This window comes from Dendrobates tinctorius, unplaced genomic scaffold (genome assembly GCF_039654945.1).
Source record: "Dendrobates tinctorius isolate UK_male_01 unplaced genomic scaffold, ASM3965494v1 ptg000155l, whole genome shotgun sequence".
Classification (NCBI taxonomy): Eukaryota; Metazoa; Chordata; class Amphibia; order Anura; family Dendrobatidae; genus Dendrobates; species Dendrobates tinctorius.
In genome coordinates, this window is record NW_027361822.1 from 23,947,473 (window position 1) to 23,967,443 (window position 19,971).

The 19,971-nt window shown below is 48.2% G+C and overlaps 1 protein-coding gene across 3 annotated transcripts in view; it reads left to right on the top strand.

The window, feature by feature from the left end:
* LOC141051051 (uncharacterized) overlaps nt 1–19,971 on the top strand; it is a 110,280-nt gene that overhangs the window by 70,820 nt on the left and 19,489 nt on the right. Inside the window, exon 1 of one of the 3 annotated variants that reach the window (XM_073547870.1) lies at nt 10,930–11,118. The exons of the other annotated variants lie outside the window; for them this stretch is intronic. Coding sequence (XP_073403971.1) covers nt 10,990–11,118 — 129 coding nt within the window. The 5' untranslated portion in view covers nt 10,930–10,989. Of the gene's footprint in view, nt 1–10,929; nt 11,119–19,971 lie in introns of those variants that run through there. 3 annotated transcript variants of the gene reach the window in all.

The window sequence follows — 19,971 nt, forward strand, 5'->3', positions numbered from 1 at the left end:
CGGGCTCACATGGGGGAAGCACCCGGACGCGTGCCGGCAGCGGTGGGGCCGGAATGTCGGGGAGCATGCACAGAAGAGATAGCGTGCTCAGATGACAGGATGCGCGCACCGATGGTAACACAGGGTGCACGCACCGGAAGTAATACAGAGCGTGCACCAGAAGTGGTTACCGATGCGCGTGTGTGCGATCCTGGAGCCAGAGGAGCACACAGACATGGCATAGTAAGGCGCTGTTTGATGGCCGAAGGCGTGCACAGAACACAGCGCGCTTGAAAGGCAAAGCGCAGGCAGCCGGCATGTGCTGGATCAGCCAGGTGATCAAGGAAAAGAGGAAATAAAAAAAAAATTATTGGGGTAATGCTGTCAGAAGTGCTGGCATCGGTCACCAGTCATTATAGGTTGAATTTGACAGCTCTCATCTGGAAGCCGCAGCAGCTAGTCAGCTTGTAAAATTGAGAGCCTTTTTCACCAGAGCACTTACAGCCACGCCAGGAGGTGCAGGAGTGGTGGTCTCGCTCAGATGAAAAGAGCCAGACGCACCATAGCTACAGTGGAAGCCGCACAGACAGCGTACGGGCGGATCGCCATGGTGTTAAAAAGGAGGGGTCTATAGTTCCGATGGGAGACAAGTGAACAGACCAGACAGCCTCCAGATCCGGTACCCATCCTGTGAAATGTCCGAGTGGTGAGTGAGCTTTGAGAAAGTCCAGTACGATAATGTCTGTTCTCTTTCTCTCTCTTTTTTGTCTCCTCTCCCCTCTTTTACACACATTGGTGGGGTCGAACATTGGAGGTCCCTAAAAAAGGGGTAAATCAAAATTTAGGAATAAGGAATGTTCCTTATGCAAAAAAGTCCCTTAGGAATAAGAGGTTGTATCAGGCCTGTATTGATAAAACAGTGGCGGAGGAGACACCCTCTTTGCTGAGAGCCTGAGATCTCTGATCCAGTCAGAAGTCTGTAAGTCAGTAAGGGCTTTACAGTCAACGGACACGGATAGTAAAGCAAGGGATAGGCCAGCCCCTCATTGATCTCTCAGGAGGACTCCACAAGATCAGAGGAGTACTCAGTTAAATGTCGCTACTCAGAAAGTAGCTCAGATCAGAAAGATACATTTCTAGTGGAAGCTACAGGACAAACAAGCTTATTAAAGCAGTCCGGCCTATCATGGGACGGGTAGATGAGAAAACAAAAAGCCATAGAACTCATGTTTGACAGCTTGCTATAAGAAAAACGTAGAGCCTTCCCTATTAACTTACAGTGGAAAGGACTCTTTAAAAGGGAATGGGAAAACCAGAGAAGAAGTCCCAGATAATCAATTCCCTGTAAGGGAGGTACCCCTTTGTGGAAGAGGCATCTTCATCCTGGGATAGAGCTCCAAAGATTAATCCTGCAAAAGACAAAGTGAGCAAAAACTCTCCTGTAACTAAATAAGTAAAAGCAAAAGTGCATCTAAATAATACATGAGATAGCTTTCATGCTACTTTTGATCAAAACCAGTATGACTAAAAACTCTCTATTATTTAGATGCACTTTTGCTTTTACTTATTTAGTTACAGCAGGGTTTTTGCTCACTTTGTCTTTTGCAGGTTTTATGTTTTATGGCCAATATCAACATGCATTTATATGCTGCATGTGTATCAATTCAAACCAAGCTCAATTTTTGTGTTTTCTCCAAAGATTGATGTAGCGATCTCAAAAGTCGCCAGAAAATACTCCCTACCCTTTTAGGATCTAGGTTCCCTGAAAGAACCTCTGGACAGAAAGACAGACAATTGTCTTAAAACAACCTGGGAGGCCTCGGCTGGGTCACTAAGACCGGACATCGCGGCCATTTGTGTGGCTAGATCCCGTAAAGGGGTTGTTCGGGCATTTCACATAATCTCAGTGCATATCTGGGCTGCAGAATGCTGACAATAAGTAATTTACCTTCTGTGGCAGTTGTGGTGTAGTTACCACTGTGTCGGCTAGGGGGCGCTGTGTGGGTGTCCCAGGACGGGTGTACAGGCACATTCAGTGTGGTAACAGGAGCAGGGTCCTAAATGACCATTGTGGGTCTCAAGGTGGGTGGCCTTGGGATGCAGGCTCCAGGGTGTATTGATCAGCAGAGGTACTGCTGATCTTTCTGTTACACTGTGTCAGGGAAGCCTGTGTGTCTATACAACCTTTGGTGATGTCATAGCCATGTGATCCCCTTTGGGTGTGGTTACAGGGCTATGTAATTGAGGTGTTTGGCACATGTGAGAGTGTGGAGGGAGTCTGTCAGAGTGTGGACAGACTTCCATGTGTCCAGGTGGGACACTACAGAGAGTGGTCTGTGTTCCAAGGAAGGAGAAGCCTTCCTGTGTCTGCGGCTGCAGATAGAGCGCTGCTCTGGACATTGCCCTGGCCTATGTATATTAGTTGTATATGGGGAGGACTACACCTCCCAGCATGTGCTGAGACTCTCGGTCCGAGTCTGAAGCCACGGACGTTTATGTTCTTTTGTGCCTAAGCTAGAGGCTATTTTGGTGATACGCTGATTTATGGTTTATGGAGCAAATAAACCTCATGGACTTTGGGAAGAACCTGCCTCATGATTGTCTCCCGCTGCACCTGAGCGAGTCACATCCCTACAATTGGTGGAGAATGCGGGCAGCGATTCCCAGAAGCACGTGTGGCAGCGCTGGCGATTCTGAGCCAGGAGAGCAGACAGTCTGACAACCGTGAGTAATACTGACCGAGGTCAGAGAAAGTGACTGTATTAATATTTGTGGGATACCTCTGAGGAGAAGAGGCGTCCAGGAACCTGTGTGGCCGACACAGGTAACAGACAGGAGTCTGTGTTGCACTGACCAGGGTCAGTGAGAGACTGTGTTCCTGGAGGGGTCAGTGAGCAAGGTCCTGGAGGGTCAGTGTTGGGAGGTTCTGGGAGAGGAATCGGATCCCTGGAACACGTGATATGACCTTGGACCTGGTGAGGCGTGTGTTGGGCAGTCTCAGGCGGAGACGGATGTCCTGAAGAGCACCCGCTGAGCCCCTGGACCTGGTGAGACCGGTGTGTTGGGAGACCCTGGGAGGAGGGTCGGCTCCCTGAATAGCACCAGGTGTGCGCCTGTGTGTTGGACGGTCTCAGGCGGAGACGGTACGTCCTGAACAGCACACGGACAGGACATGAGAGACTGTGCATGTGTTTTTGTTTTTTTTTTTCTTTTCCTCTGCAAAACCTGAAGGTGCTTGCTGTGGCTCAGTGGGGTCACGAAGGTCTCGCAGCACAGGGCCCTGGTGTTTTTCCTGGGAGCATTGGTAGCAGACGCTGTCTGTCTACACCATCCTGCTGCAGCTTTATGGAGTGTAACTAAGCGGATACAGCAGTTGTGGCTTTACACAACTATTAAGGGTGAGTACCCTGTATTATTGCTGCATAACCCAATATACCTGCACTGGTAAGGCCCTATGGGCGCACTTTTGTGGCTTTTTTATCTTTGAGGGTGACAAGCGGCTTCCAGTAACCCGGCGGGGTTACGAAGGTGACAAGCGGCTTCCGGTGGATCGGCGGGTCCACGAAGATGGTGCAGCAGGAGCTGCAGTGACACCAGCCGCTGTGTGTGTGTGTGAACAGCAGCCAGAGGTGCCGGTGATCAGTGACAGCAGGAGCTGTGGTGGTGCCAGCAAAGACTTGTGTGGTATCGTTAAAAGACAAACTGTACTGTGTGAACTGTGGCCTAAGAGGTTCTGCAGGACGGACATGGGGAAATCCCAAAAGGGGGCGGTGACCCAAAAGGGGGCGGTGACCCAAATTGGAGTGGTAACCCAAAAAGGGGTGGAGTCCCAAAAGGGGGCGGTGACCCAAATTGGAGTGGTAACCCAAAAAGGGGTGGAGTTCCAAAAGGGGGCGGTGACCAAAATTGGGGTGGCAACCCAAAGCGGGGTGGTGGTCCAGAAAGGGGCCAAGTGTGAAGAAGTGACAGCACTGGGTGTCTCAGTAGGTATGTCTGGAGTACCGCAGTGTATGTGCAGGTCTTTTTCAGAATGTGGAATATCCTTTCCGGGTAGTAATGACGGGCCACAGATGTGTACAGTGATGCTGCACCGGGAAGGAGCCTTTGGTCGGCTGGACTCAGAGAGTCAGGTGACTCTGACAGGAACGCCTCTCGTTTTCTCTCTGACCGAGAAAAACGTCAGGGTTCGCTGTAAACACGGGGTCACGGTGAACTACGCAGTAGACACAGTAGTGTTTGAGGGGACCAAAGGTGGTGAGTGCCAAGGTAGAGGGATACCACGGGACTTAGTCTATGCCTGGGAGAGGGGCCGGGACTTTCTTTTGTTTGATGACGTTTGGTCTGACGATGGAGATGCTTCGACTGTGGGACAAGCAGACACTGAGACAGTGACGGCTCCTGACATGGACAGGTCAGAGGTAGAACTGACCAGAGGAAGAAGTACATCTGCCCAACTGACGGACCTGACGTCTCGTGATAAGACAGATGGTGGGCTGGGAGATGAGACTACTGGACTAGACACATTGGTGCTGGACGGTAACTGGAGGGTTCACTCGACTGGTGTGACTGACCCAGTGGTACCCTTTGATGATATAATTAAAGAGGTAGTGGTGAGACACGTGCTGGCCAAAAGAGAACAAGATCATGAGATACAGCTGATAAAGGAGACTGTAACAGAACATGTCGAACGGGAAAGAGTCCTAAGGCAAGCAGCTGAGCACAGAGTGGATGAGCTGGAGAAGGAAGTCTCTGAGCTCAGAGGTCACCTGTCAGCATGTAAAACCATGAACAAGACCCTGTTGGAAGATATGGAGGTGCTCAGAGAGGCCCAAGAGAAGCATCAACAGGAGATTCTCAGGAGAGAGGATCAGCATCGCTACCTGGCAGAGGAGCGAGATAAAGTTCTGCAAGAACTCAGTGGAGTAGTAAAAGGTCTTCTGCAGAAGAAGTGGATGGGTGAAGACGTACAGCGGCCGTGCCCGACTGATAGCAAGGCAGAACTGCCAAAGCCCATCTTGGAAAAGGGTCCTGAAGACTGTAAATCTCAGGAAGATGGTGAACCAAGAGCTGCACAAGACAGTCACCCGATCTTGGCAGATACCTTGAGGGAAGTGTCCGTGGGGAACCCAGAGCCATCTGTCCAGGATGAGAGCAAGTCCATGACCTTCAAGTGCGTGATGGAGGTACCCGAAGACGTGCGAGAAGCGTGTGCCAGCGAAGGTGTGCATGAGACCTTTAAAAAGGCAGTAAAGGCCTATAGTGTGAGCTGGGCACCAGAAACAGACCAGTTGGTGATACTGGCAGAAACGGAAGACACAGAGAGAAGGGTGGCTGTCCTGAAGGAGATGCACCTACAATGTCTCCGCACGAAACAGATGCTCGTGGAGCGTAATAGGAAAGCCGCTCGACGTCTGGAGCTTGCAAGGGAAGCACAAAGTCGGCTGGGCTTTGTGGAAGACATAATTCCGGTACCCAGAAATCTGGTGGGGAAAGTCGTTGGCAGACTTGGAAAGGTGATGCAGGAGATGGTGAATCGGTCCTGTGTGAAGAGAGTGAGGATCCCACCTGCTGGTGAAATCCAAGTCGTTATTGAAGATGACATGGTTCCTGTCATTGTGGTTGGTTCGGTGGAAAGCATTGGGAAGCTTCGCATGCTCCTGGAATATCGGGTAGCGTACCTGAAGGAGATTGAGCAGCTAAGACAGGATCGACTGCAGATGAATGAGCAGATAGAGAACGTCAGGTGGCGTCCACCTCCAACCCAAGGTGTAAGGACCCGAAGGGATCCTCCAAGGAATGAAAGGACAGGTAGTCGAAGGCAAGAACGTCGAGAGTCCGCAAGTGGCCGTTCTAATCGTAGTAACATAGGCACGAGACCCGGTGGTGGACATAGTGACAGAGGGTCAGACTCAGACCAGCCAGTTGGCCCAGCTGGATGTGGGACTCATGACAGTGTGAACTGGGAGAGCCGGCCGGTGAGAGAAAGGTCGGGTGACGGAGCGCACTGCAAACAGGTGGAGACTAAAGAGTGTCTGATCACACTGACGGACGTTGACGGGAAGGCCAAAGCCCAAGGCCGAGATACTGACCGCTGGGGGCGGGGGAGGCCTAACGTGAATATGAGGCAGTTTGACTACCGAAACAGACGGAGATGGTCCTCTCGACTTGTAGGGCAAGGTGACATGGGTGCCAGGTCTCAAGATACCTGGGTGATGTCATGTGTTCAACCCCACAAGTTTGAACAGAGGGGGGAGGTATGTGGTGTAGTTACCACTGTGTCGGCTAGGGGGCGCTGTGTGGGTGTCCCAGGACGGGTGTACAGGCACATTCAGTGTGGTAACAGGAGCAGGGTCCTAAATGACCATTGTGGGTCTCAAGGTGGGTGGCCTTGGGATGCAGGCTCCAGGGTGTATTGATCAGCAGAGGTACTGCTGATCTTTCTGTTACACTGTGTCAGGGAAGCCTGTGTGTCTATACAACCTTTGGTGATGTCATAGCCATGTGATCCCCTTTGGGTGTGGTTACAGGGCTATGTAATTGAGGTGTTTGGCACATGTGAGAGTGTGGAGGGAGTCTGTCAGAGTGTGGACAGACTTCCATGTGTCCAGGTGGGACACTACAGAGAGTGGTCTGTGTTCCAAGGAAGGAGAAGCCTTCCTGTGTCTGCGGCTGCAGATAGAGCGCTGCTCTGGACATTGCCCTGGCCTATGTATATTAGTTGTATATGGGGAGGACTACACCTCCCAGCATGTGCTGAGACTCTCGGTCCGAGTCTGAAGCCACGGACGTTTATGTTCTTTTGTGCCTAAGCTAGAGGCTATTTTGGTGATACGCTGATTTATGGTTTATGGAGCAAATAAACCTCATGGACTTTGGGAAGAACCTGCCTCATGATTGTCTCCCGCTGCACCTGAGCGAGTCACATCCCTACACAGTATACACGGTTTCCAAGATATGATCTCTTGCTTCTATGAACAATGTCCTGGGGGGGTGTTCTGGCATTGAAATGAGAACTGGTCATTTCCTCCTACTCTACTAAAAACATGCCCTCTATAGCAACAACCCCACCCTCTATAGCAATAGGCCCTCCCCGTCCACATGAACAAGCCTATCCCTCCTCACACAGTAACAAATCCTCCCCCTCTAGCAGCCTCAGTGCAGAGAGCAGGACCACCCAGCTGCTCCTCCCCCAGACACACGCTGAACAGTGATCTATGGAAAGTGAAACTAGTGAGGAGGAAACGACCAGTTCTCATTTCAATGCCAGAACACCCCCCCTGGACATTTATCTTACAAGCAAGAGAAGATATCTAGCAAACCCTGCAAACTGGCCACAGAAGGTAAATTACTTATTGTCAGCATTCTGCAGCCAAGATATACACTGAGATTATGTGAAATGCCCGGACAACCTCTTTAAGGTATGGATTAATAAACTGGAGGATCAGCTAGAGCAAGGCGTCCCCAGGGACTCTATCCTAAAAGCAATACCGGCCATAAGAGCAGCGTCAGTATTCTTAGCTGAGGCTGCAGCAGGATTCAGCAGGACTAGCAGCAAAATCAGCAGCTTTGGCTAATGTGGGACACCGTGCAGTATGGCTTAGATGCTGGCCAGAGAACACACAGGCAAATATGTAACTCTGCTCTTTGCCATGTGAGGGATATTTCCTGTTTTGAGCAGACGTTAGACGAAATATTAGGAGAAGCCGACAACAAAAAACAGCCATTTCAGGCCTCTTCGGCGCTCCTTCCAGAAGGGTCGGAGGTCCAGGAGACGGCAATATAAGGATCAAGACAGATACAACTCTGACAAGTGATCCAGAGATGGGAGAGGCTTCTACTTCGGCAAGCCCTCCAAAAACACCAAAAAACCCTATTAGTGACAGGCCTTTTTAGGTGCACTTCTTCCCAGCTTGGGAGAGGATCTCGTCCAGCACCTGGATGTGACAAATTGTGGGATCAGGTCTGGAGTTAAGGTTCCACCACTGGCCTCCACGAGGATATATCCGGTCCTCTCAAGAAAGACAGTCTGGAAGGAGAAGTAATCTCACTCCTAGACAATCATGTCCTGAAAGAGATTCCGCTATAAGGGTAGAATTTTACTTCCCCCTATTTAAAAAAAACAAAAAACACCCCATTCAATTCCTGGAGGACAATTGTAAATCTGGAAAGACCTCAACAGGTATCTTATAATCCCGTCTTCCAAGATGGAGATGGTAAGGTCAGCAGTAGAACTCCTCCTTCCTCAGTATTATATAGCAGTCCTGGACCTCAAGAACGCTTATCACCACATTCTGATCCGGCAATAAGGCCGCAAATGTCTGAGTGGCAGTCCAAACGAGGTCTCAGTGGCGTCACTTTCAATATAGGGCTCTGCCCTTTGGAGTAGTGATAGCCCTCAAGTTTTCACAAGTTTAATCGCAGAAGTTGTAGCGCACCTCAGAGGAAAGATACTCTGGTGATACCATATCTAGACAACTTCTTGATAGTGGGAAGAAATCCCCCTTACTGTCAAGAACAAGTCAGAATAGTGATGGAAACACTACAGATGCTGGGATGGCAGCTGAACCTCAAAAAAAAAAATCCAAACTGGAACCAGCAATGATCCAGAGTTTTCTTGAGGTTAACGTTGGACTCGGGGAGCAGGAGTATCACCTCCCAGAGGAAGAAAATGGAGATAAAAAAGCCAGAAATGACTCTGTGAAGTACCGTGTTGGGGTCCCTCACCGCCTGCATACCAGCGGTGAAATAGGCCCAGTTCCACATAAGGGAACTGTAAGGGTATGAGCTGCAGAACAATCTGGAACTTCAGGGACGGTTAGAGCGGATGCTCACCATCCCGGACTCTGTACTCCAGTCACTCAGATGGTGGTTACAGATAGTCCTCTCCGAAAAGGAGTACCCTGCACACACACAGCCTCCAAGGTAGTCACAACAGATGCCAGTCCTTGGGGGAGCCCACCTAGACACATTATGGCTCCAGGATCCCTAGGTCCAGGAGGAAAGAAATCTATCCTCAAAAAACAATTGAGAACTTCTAACAATCGAAAGGGCGCTAGGGGAATTGGTACCACACTTAAAGAGAACACCATGTGAGAGTCCTGTCAGACAACCAAGCAGTGGTTGCATATGTAAACCAACAGGGAGACACCTGTTCTCAGTCCTTGATGCAGATAGTCACCGGTCCTTTTAGACTGAAACTGACTACTCTTGTCAGAGGGCCTCCGCTAAGCAGCTTGAGGCCAGATCATGACTCTGGCAGAATATCAGTTCCTTTCATTATCAACCCGGCATAGCCGAGGGGTAGACAACCTGAAGGCAGACTTCCTGAGCAGGAACTACTTGAGGCAAGAAGAATGGTGCTTAAAAAGAGTCCATTTTTCAACAGATAGTGCACATGTGGGTAAAACTCATTATAGATCTTTTCGCCTCAAAAGCCAACAGGAAGATCAGAAATTCGGCTTCCTAAATCCTGCAGACAGGCTGTTGACAGTAGACGCCTTCAGGATAGAGGGTACATCATGTCTCCTGTACGCCTTCCCTCCAATGTGCCTCATACCAGCGGTTCTGAGGAAGATCAGGGAGGACAGAGCCAAAGTGATTATGATAGCTCCCTTTTGGTGGGAAAAAAGACCATGGTCTTACTAGGCTGAGAGTGATGTTAGTGACAGAGGTTTAGGACCTTCTAACACAGGGTCCCTTCAATCACCCTCAGAAGTCTGGGCTGTATTTGACAGCCTGGAATTTGAAACGTCACTACTAGAGAAGAAGGGATTCTCAGTAGGGTTAATATTCACCTTACTCAGTAGCAGAAAACCAGTGACAACAAAGAATTTTATGGGAGGATTTTGAGGAAAAAAATTCTTATCTGGCTCAGGCCCAATATGGGAAGGGGAAGTCTCGATAGCGGCAATACTGGGATTTCTGCAGAAAGATTTAGAATTTAGGTTAGCTGTCAGTACCCTCAAAGTACACATCTTAGCCCTGGCAGCCTTATTCAATGCGACCTGGCAAACAATAGGTGGATGGCCAGGTTTATCCGGACCTGTACTAGCGCTGACTCAGTCCCGTCCCCTACTCTTCCTCCTTGAGATCTAAATTTAGTCCTATCGTCTCTGACAGAGAGTCTGTTTGAGCCACTAAACACAACATCAGATAAAGATTCTAACATTAAAAACAGCCTTATTAATGGCATTCACATCGGCCCGTAGGTTGAGAATTTACTCGCATTATCAACAGACCCTCCCTACACTCAGGTCATGGACGATAGAGTTGTGTTAAAATTAGATCCAGCACACCTTCCCAAGGTGGTATCAAAATGCCATAGGGCTCAGGAGATAATCTTGTCATCCCTTCTAACCCTAACTACCAGAAGGAGGAGAGGCTTCATTGCCTAGATGTGAGGAGATGTCTCCTGCAGTATTTAGAGGTAACGAGACCTTGGAGAAAACAGAGGGCCTTATTTGTCTCATTCCAGGGGGTAAGGAAGGGCCTTAAAAGCCTTTAAACAGACTATAGCTGGCTGAGAAAGGCCATTATGCCAGCATATAGCAGTGCAGGCAGGGCTATACCAGAAGGTATAAAAAGCCCACTCCACGAGGGCCGTGGCGACGTCCAGGGCGGAGAAAGCAGACGCTCCCATTGACCAAATCTGTAAGACGACCACTTGGACCGCTCCGTCTACCTTTGTCAAACATTATAGGTTAGACCTATTTGCTACCTCTGATCTCACATTCGGGAGAAGAGTGTTACAAGCAGTGATCCCTCCCTAAGAGAATACAAATCTCTGTATCTCTCTCGTGGTGCCGTCATGTATGATGGAAAAACACGGGTATTACATACCTGGTAATGTGTTTTTTCATGAGACATGACGGCACCCTTATATTCCCTCCCTATTGATCACATCATTAGTGGGATGCATTATTAGCATTATACACTCCTTTGGGTATTGAAAGTCTAAATGGTATAAAGGATGTATTATTTACATGTACACTAACCTGCTGAGTTCCTCTCATGCTCTGCAAAACAACTGATTCGGAGAGAGGAGCTGCCTCTTTTATCTTAAAGGTTTCTTGTCCTTGTTGGGCGGCGGATCCCCTTTCTCGTGGTGCCGTCACGTATCATGAAAAAACACATTACCAGGTATGTAATACCCGTGTTTTCTCACCTACCAACAAGCTAGAATTCTGGCTCTCACAGACCTGTTAGTTTTTCTTTAAGACGCTCTCATACTCTGCACTTATTACCTGTATTAATTGCACCTGTTTGAATGTGTTACCTGTATAAAAGGCACCTGTCTACACACTCCATCACATTCCAACCTCTCCACCATGGCCAAGACCAAAGAGCTATCTAAGGACACCAGGGACAAAATTGTAGACCTGCACAAGGCTGCGATGGGCTATAGGGCAATAGGCAAGTGGGTCGCCCTCCCAGGGCTGTGGGGTACTCGGTACCGGGCCGGTCTCTCAGAGGGGAATGTCACATCAGCGGTGACCCAGTCCATGGCCCTGGGCACCCATGTAAAAGAGGATTGAGTGATGAGATAAAGTTTATGAGTGATTCGTGACGCCACCTGTGGTGTTCGGCAAGGGAGGTGTTAAGCCGACGCTGCAGACAAATCCTCTGGGACACATGGTGGGGTGCAGCAATGATGGTGTAGCCCTCCACAGGCAGGGCTCTAGTCCCAGGGCAGAGTAGATGAAGAGGATAGGTGTTGAGGAAGAGGGTGCAGTGTCTGGCACAGAGATGTAGCAGTGCTGAAGAAGTTGCAGGAAGAAGGCAAGGACACAACAAAGTGTAGTTTCTTTACCTTTACTTTGTAAGTGCAGTCCAGGGTCCAGATTACAGATGGCACAGGAGCTGATTAGCCTGGAAGCAACTCAGGAATCTCTCTATGCAGATAGGTTGTGTAGTCTCCTTCCTAGCGCTTACTTGAGGTACATGCACTACTGTGTTACACTGAAGTTCCTCCTTCTTGTTCCCTCTCAGATCTACCTCGTATGGCAGACAGCTGTAGCCTTCTATCTCTTCTCTTGACTCACCCGTTGCTGTTGTGCCTCTGAGTCTTAGGTGGGAATAGAGCATTTACAGCTTCCTATTCCTCTGGTTTCTGTTGCAGGACCTTCAGTAGCCATACAACCGTGGAGACCAGGCTCCAGATCATGTGCTCCAGCTGGGAACGAGCTCTCAACTCCGCTCAGTCTCCCAGCTTCTCTCTCCACGTCTACACACTTCGGCCTCCTCACACTATCTCCTCATTTCCCTTCCTGGCCCTCAGAGAGCACTCCTCCCCCAATTCTGGCTCAGAGCTCCCTCTGCTGGCCCTGAGTGGGAACTGTGTTGCATGTTATGGTTAACTGCCAGAGAGACCCTTCATTACTTCCAAGCCTGACATCACCCTCCCGGGAGGAAGGCAATGCCACTGTGGCGACCATACTCCTTGGGGTGCCACATTCCCCCCTAGTGCAATTCAGTACTTTTGGACTGATAAAAAGAAACATATGAACATATAAACAAATGAACAATGGTAAATGTACAAGATTTAAGAAAAATGAAAAATACAAAAACCCAAAGCTCCAAAAATAGTCCTGTGATGATTAGTCCATGTGTCAATGTCCATGGTCCATTCCTGGGCAAATGGTGAACTATGTACAAAAGAAGTTTTTGACCACACCTAGTCCTGTGGCACAAGTGTCCATCAAAACAAACTGGAAAATTCAAAAAGAGGATTTCTTACAGAGTCTCTGTAGGCACAAAACTTAAACGTTACATATATACATGTACAGGTTAACATTTACATTATTTGCATAACTTATTTAGATGCGAAACTTGAGGGGTGGTATGCCTTGGGTACTAAGGACAGACCTACGTAGCTCTGGTGTGGGTAAACTGGGTAAATTGGGTAGTAGCCGTCTACAGACTCTTAGACTCACCATGGGTATGACAGATTCACCACTGGCAAGGCGAGGATTCTCTGGCTCCACTGCTGGTGTGGCATCTGCTACCTGAACCTCCTGATTTTCAGAGTTCTCTTGAGTCACTTCTTCTTGTACTACCAGTTGGGGAAAGGTCAAAACTGGCACCACTATGGCATTATTTGCTCGAGTCCAATTTGCAGGGAATTCTCCAAGTACAGTGCTGACCTTTTCCTCTTCCTCTATGGCTTGGATGTTGTTTTGCGCTTCCATTCTTTCTTTTAACTGGTCAGGGCACAATTTCAAATGATCCCTTGATACTGCTGCTGAGGTTTCTCCCCCATCCTTACTGATAAGGCACACCTTGGTGTTATCGAAGTTTGATGGTAAGATGGTGCAGGGTTCAGCTTCCCATTGGTCATCTAATTTATGCATCCTCCTCTTCCTTTTTAGGACTTGTTCTCCTGGTGTCAAGGGAACTGCAGGTGCATGGTGATTGTAGTGCCTTTCTTGTTTTTGTCTTGCCTGAGCTAGACTCTTTTCTACACACTCTTGTACTCTTCGATACTGTTGCTGCCGTTCTGTATCCCAGTCAGCATCTGGTGATGTTACCTCAGGTGTAAGGACTCCCATATCCAAATCAATAGGCAGCTTACCAGGCTTCGCTGTCATTAGATAGGCTGGAGTGCAGTTGGTGGAATTCACAGGAATGTGGTTGTAGAGGTCTACCAGATCTGGCAACTTCTCTGGCCACTGATTCCTCTCTTCCAAAGGCAAGGTCTTCAGTAGATCGATCATCACCTGGTTCATCTTTTCACACATGCCATTGGTCTGTGGATGGTACGGTGTTGTCCAGATCTTCTTGCAACCGTACAAGTTACAGAATTCCTGTAACACTTCCGCCTCAAAGGCTGGACCTTGATCTGTAAGCACTCGCTCGGGGTATCCGTGTGGTCGACAAAAGTGCTGTTGGAATGCTCTAGCTGCTGTCCTGGCTGTTTGATCCTTGACAGGCACAACTAACAAAAATCTTGAGTAGTGGTCAACGATGGTAAGAGCATAGTTTAGCCTGAATGGCTTGGGACCAGCTTCACATGGTCCAAGACGACCAACTCGAGTGGTTGTTTGGTTATTATTGGCTGCAAAGGAGCTCGTTGGCTGTTACTGTCCTTTCTGCGCAGGTTGCATTGTCCACACTCTCGGCACCAATTTTCAATGGCTTTCCTCATACCAGCCCAGTAGAATCTCTCTCGGAGCAAGGCCTCCAACTTCTTCCATCCGAAATGTCCAGCTCCATTGTGGTATGCTTCCAAGAACATTGATGCTTCCCTCTTTGGGATTACCACTTGCCAAACCAACTCATGAGTGCGGGCATTAATACTCCTCCGACACAGCTTTCCTTCATAGATGAACAGCCGGCCTCTTTCCTTCCACAACTGCTGGATTTCTTCTGGAGCATCCGACTCTGGGCGTGAGTCAGCTTGCGACAGTAGCTCCTTCACCAGGCGGACTGCGGGGTCGCTATCCTGCGTTTCTGCCCAGTCATGATGAGGCAATGGATTTAGGGTGGCCTCTTTAAAGCCAGACCGTCTGTTTCTCACTCCTTAGGCACGTTGGGCCACAATTGGCCGGTGGAAGGCAGGTAACTCGATTTCGTCAAGTGCCTCAGGGTCTTCTCCTGCATTTAGCAGATTAGGCATTCTGGACAGTGCATCAGCATTGGCATTCCTGTGCCCTGCTCGGTACTTGATGGTGAATTCATAGTTAGACAGCCGAGCCATCCATCGCTGCTCCAGTGCACCTAGCTTGGCAGTTTCCAAGTGAGTCAACGGGTTGTTGTCCGTGAAGATGGTAAACTTGGCTGAAGCTAGGTAATGCTTGAATCGTTCAGTCACAGCCCAGACTATGGCGAGGAACTCCAGCTTGAAGGAACTGTAGTTGTCAGGGTTCCTTTCAGTGGGACGAAGCTTCCTGCTTGTGTAGGAGATCACTCTTTCTTTGCCATTCTGTACCTGTGACAGTACTGCTCCAAGTCCCACGTTGCTGGCATCAGTATACAACACAAAGGGTTGGTCATAATCTGGGTAGGCCAGAACTTCATCTCCTGTGAGAGCTATCTTCAGTCGAGTGAAGGGCCTCTCCAGCTCCTCAGTCCATTCGAATGTAGGACTCTGCTTTCTGGACTTCTTGGGCTGACCCACTAGAAGATTTTGCATAGGAATGGCTATCTCAGTGAAGCCTTTGATGAACCTTCAGTAGTAGCCTACCAGCCCGAGGAATTGACGTACTTCATGGAGGTTGCTGGGCTTCTGCCAGTCCCGGATGACTGTGACTTTGTCAGGATCCGGTGCCACACCTTCTGCACTCACTACATGACCGAGGTACTGAACCTTGGGCTTCAGGAGGTGGCATTTGGAAGGCTTCACTGTTGTGAGTTCATTCTCCCCTTCAACTTTTGAGTGGATATAAGGCAGCCGACGCCCTGCAGGGCTGCTGGTGATCCTTTCTGCTCTGAGCTCTTGCATTCAGGTTAGTTCCTGTCTACTAAAAGCTAGACTTCAGGGCCTTTTTCCCTATCAGACGGTTGGGACATTTTTGGTAGGGTTTTTTGTGGATTGCAGCCAGCATCTTTTCTGTCCTGTCCTATCTAGTTAGTTGGGCCCCATCGTTTGCTCAGCCTGTCTTTCTGTCTGTGTTTGTGTTTTCATCTGTTTTTCACCGACAATACATGTTTGGGGCTGTCTATTGCTTTAGGGTCTGCTCTGGAGCAGTTTAGATTTCCCCTTTCCTTCTTTAGGCATATGTAGTTCTCTGGCTGTGACGAGGGGTCTAGGGCACCGTAGGAACCCCCCACGGCTACTGCTAGTTGTGGTGTATAGGATCAGGGGTCTGCAATCCGATAGCTACCAACCTCTCCGGTTTTCTGGACTTAGCTTGTATTTTTGTTTTCTCCCCTGGTGACTCATTCATAGCAGAATCACCAGCCATACCGCAGATTCTAGGATACTCAATAGCAGGAAAGAATTGTAAAAAAAAAAAGTGTCAGAATTTTTTTTTTGTGTATATTTTTTCCTCTATTTCTCGGAGGCCGTAGGGGGGAATTTTTTCTCAATGGAGATTAAGCAATTGTCTGATCATGTGGAGCAGCTTACTGCTGAAGTGTGGGGAATTTCCGCCTATATTGCTCATTCACATGCTGCTGAACCAAAGATCCCTACTCCTGATGTGTTTTTTGGGGATCGGTCTAAATTTCTGAATTTTAAGAATAATTGTAAATTATTTTTTGCCTTGAAGCCTAACCCATCGGGGAGCTCCGCGCAGCAGGTTAAAATTGTCACCTCTTTGCTGCGCGGCGATCCCCAGGATTGGGCGTTTTCTTTGAAACCTGATGATCCTATTCTAACTAATGTGGACGCATTTTTTCAGGCCTTGGGGTTGTTGTATGATGAACCTAATGCTATTGATCAGGCTGAAAAGGCCCTGTTGGCATTGAGCCAGGGTCAGGATTCTGCAGAGTTGTACTGTCAAAAATTCCGAAAGTGGGCGGTCCTTACTACCTGGAATGATGGTGCCTTGGCAGCTCTCTTTCGGAAGGGTTTGTCAGAAACCGTAAAAGATACTATGGTGGGATTTCCTGTTCCCTCTGGTCTTGACGATTCTATGTCATTAGCCATTCAGGTTGATCGGCGTTTGCGTGAACGCAAAACTGCACGAGAGGTGTTGCCACCTGTTGAACAAATGTCTGAACCTATGCAATGTGAGAGAGTTTTGTCTAGGGCGCAACGTCAGGAGTTCAGAAGGCGTAATAAGCTGTGTTTTTTCTGTGGAGATGCCTCTCATATTATTTCTGTCTGCCCTAAACGAGAGAAACGTTTTGCACACACATTTGCTGTGGGTGGTGTTCAACCTAAGTTTCTTCTGGCAATTACTCTGATCTGCTCCCTGTCCACATTTTCCGCTAAGGCTTTTGTGGACTCGGGAGCAGCTCTGAACCTGATGGACTTGGATTTTGCTAAACGTTGTGGGTTTCCTATGACACCTCTGCGGACGCCTATCCCTTTGAGGGGTATTGATGCTACTCCTTTGGCGAAAAATAAACCTCAGTTTTGGACCCAGGTGGTAATGCGGGTCGCCCCAGACCATCAAGAAAATTGCAGATTTTTGGTGTCGCATGATACCATCGTTCTGGGGTTTCCCTGGTTGCAAATCCATAATCCAGTTTTGGATTGGAAATCTGTGTCTGTGGTGAGTTGGGGTTGTCGGTGTGCTCTTGGTGACTCTCCTATTTTCTCCACCTCTCCCCAGTCGCATGATGTTCCTGAATATTTGGCTGATTTTTATGATGTATTTAGTGAGAATGAGTCTGCGTCTTTGCCTCCTCATAGGAGTTATGACTGTGCAATTAAGCTGAGCCCTGGGTGTAAATTTCCCAAGGGTCGACTTTTCAATTTATCTGTACCCGAGCACGAGGCTATCCGATCCTATATTAAGGAGTCGTTGGAGAAGGGTCATATTAGACCATCCTCTTCACCCTTAGGTGCTGGGTTTTTTTTGTGGCCAAGAAAGATGGTTCATTAAGGCCTTGTATTGACTATCGTTCCCTCAACAAAATTACTGTTAAATATCAGTATCCGTTACCCCTGATTTCTGATCTATTCTCCAGAGTTAAAGGTGCTTGCTGGTTTACCAAGCTTGACCTCAGGGGGCGTATAATCTTATTCGCATTAAGAAGGGGGATGAATGGAAGACGGCATTTAATACTCCAGAGGGACATTTTGAGTACCTGGTGATGCCTTTTGGGCTCACTAATGCCCCTTCTGTCTTCCAGTGCTTCATGAATGATGTTTTCCGAGACTTTGTGGATAAATTTTTGATCATCTATCTGGATGATATTTTGATTTTTTCTAAGGATTGGGACTCTCATGTGGAACATGTTCGGACTGTGTTCCGGATTTTGAGGGAGAATTCCCTGTATGTCAAGGGATCAAAATGCCTTTTTGGTGTACAGAGGATTTCATTTTTGGGATTTATTTTGTCTCCGTCAACTATTGAAATGGACCCTGCCAAGGTACAGGCCATTTATGATTGGGTTCAGTGCACTCCTTTGAAGGCCCTCCAGAAGTTTTTGGGTTTTGCTAATTTTTATCGTAAATTTATAGCTAATTTTTCTAGTATTGCCAAACCATTTACTGTTTTGACTAAGAAGGGGGCTGATGTGCTGAATTGGTCTCCGGAGGCTGTTTCTTCCTTTCAGGAGCTGAAGCGAAGGTTCACTTCTGCTCCGGTTTTGCGGCAACCTGATGTCTCACTCCCGTTTCAGGTAGAGGTGGACGCTTCTGAGATTGGTGCAGGAGCTGTTTTGTCCCAAAAAGATCCTGTAACATCTAAAATGAATCCCTGTGCTTTCTTTTCCCGAAAGTTCTCCCCATCCGAACGCAACTATGATGTGGGGAATCGGGAACTGTTAGCCATGAAATGGGCATTTGAGGAGTGGAGACATTGGTTGGAGGGAGCTAAACATCAAGTCGTGGTCCTTACTGACCACAAGAATGTGATTTACCTTGAGTCGGCCAAACGCTTGAATCCTAGACAGGCTAGGTGGGCCTTGTTTTTCACACGTTTTGATTTTGTGGTCTCTTTTCTTCCGGGCACTAAGAATGTCAAGGCAGACGCCCTCTCTAGGAGTTTCTTTGCTGATTCTCCTATTGTGACCAAGCATGCTACCATCTTAGGTGAGGGGGTAGTTCTTTCTGCCATCTCGCCCGATTTGAGACGTGTTCTGGAAGAGTTTCAGGAGGACAAACCTGAGCGTTGTCCCATTGGAAAATTGTATGTTCCTGACCAGTGGAGGAAGAGAGTGATGTCTGAGGTTCATTGCTACGCATTGGCTGGTCATCCAGGTATTTTTGGTACTATAGATTTGGTGAGTCGGTCTTTTTGGTGGCCCGCCTTGTCTCGTGATGTCAGGAATTTTGTGCAGTCCTGTGGGACTTGCTCCCGGTCTAAACCTTGTTCTCGCTCTAGTGGGTTGTTGATGCCTTTGCCGGTGCCCAGGAGGCCATGGACCCATATTTCAATGGATTTTATCTCTGATATGCCTGTCTCTCAGAGAATGACTGTTATTTGGGTGATTTGTGATAGATTCTCTAAGATGGTCCATCTTGTACCACTCCCTAAGTTGCCATCTTCCTCAGAGTTGGTGCCCTTGTTTTTGCAACAGGTGGTTCGCTTGCACGGGATTCCTGAGAACATTGTATCTGACAGAGGAGTTCAGTTTGTTTCTAGATTTTGGAGGACTTTCTGTTCCAAGCTGGGAATTCAGTTGTCCTTCTCCTCTGCCTTTCACCCTCAGACCAATGGGCAGACGGAGAGAACAAACCAGACTTTGGAGTCGTATTTGAGATGTTTTATTTCTGCTGATCAGGATGATTGGGTTTCATTTTTGCCCTTGGCCGAATTTGCTTTAAATAATAGAGCTAGTTCTGCCACTTTGATGTCACCTTTTTTTGTAACTTTGGTTTTCATCCTCGATTCTCTTCAGGGCAGGTGGAGTCTTCTGCCTGCCCAGGTGTTGACACTGTGGTGGAGAGAATGCACCAGATCTGGGACCAAGTGGTGGATAAGTTGTCTCTCTCCCAGGAAAAGGCCCAGCGGTTTTCCAACAGGCATAGGACCATTGGTCCCCGGTTTAAGGTGAGTGATATGGTTTGGTTGTCATCAAAGAATATCTCTATGAAGGTGGCTTCTCCAAAGTTTAAACCTAGATTTATTGGACCTTACAAGATTTTGGAGATTCTTAATCCGGTCTCTTTTCGATTGGCCCTTCCTGTTACATTCAAGATCCATAACGTGTTTCATAAGTCTCTGTTAAAGAGGTTTGTTGAGCCAGTAGTTCCTGTGGTGGCACCTCCTGACCCTGTATTGGTTGAAGGTAATGTGGAATATGAGGTTGAGAAGATACTGGATTCTCGTCTGGCTAGACGGAGACTCCAGTATTTGGTTAAATGGAAGGGTTATGGCCAGGAGGATAATTCTTGGGTCCCTGCATCCAATATTCATGCCGAAAGATTGGTTCGTG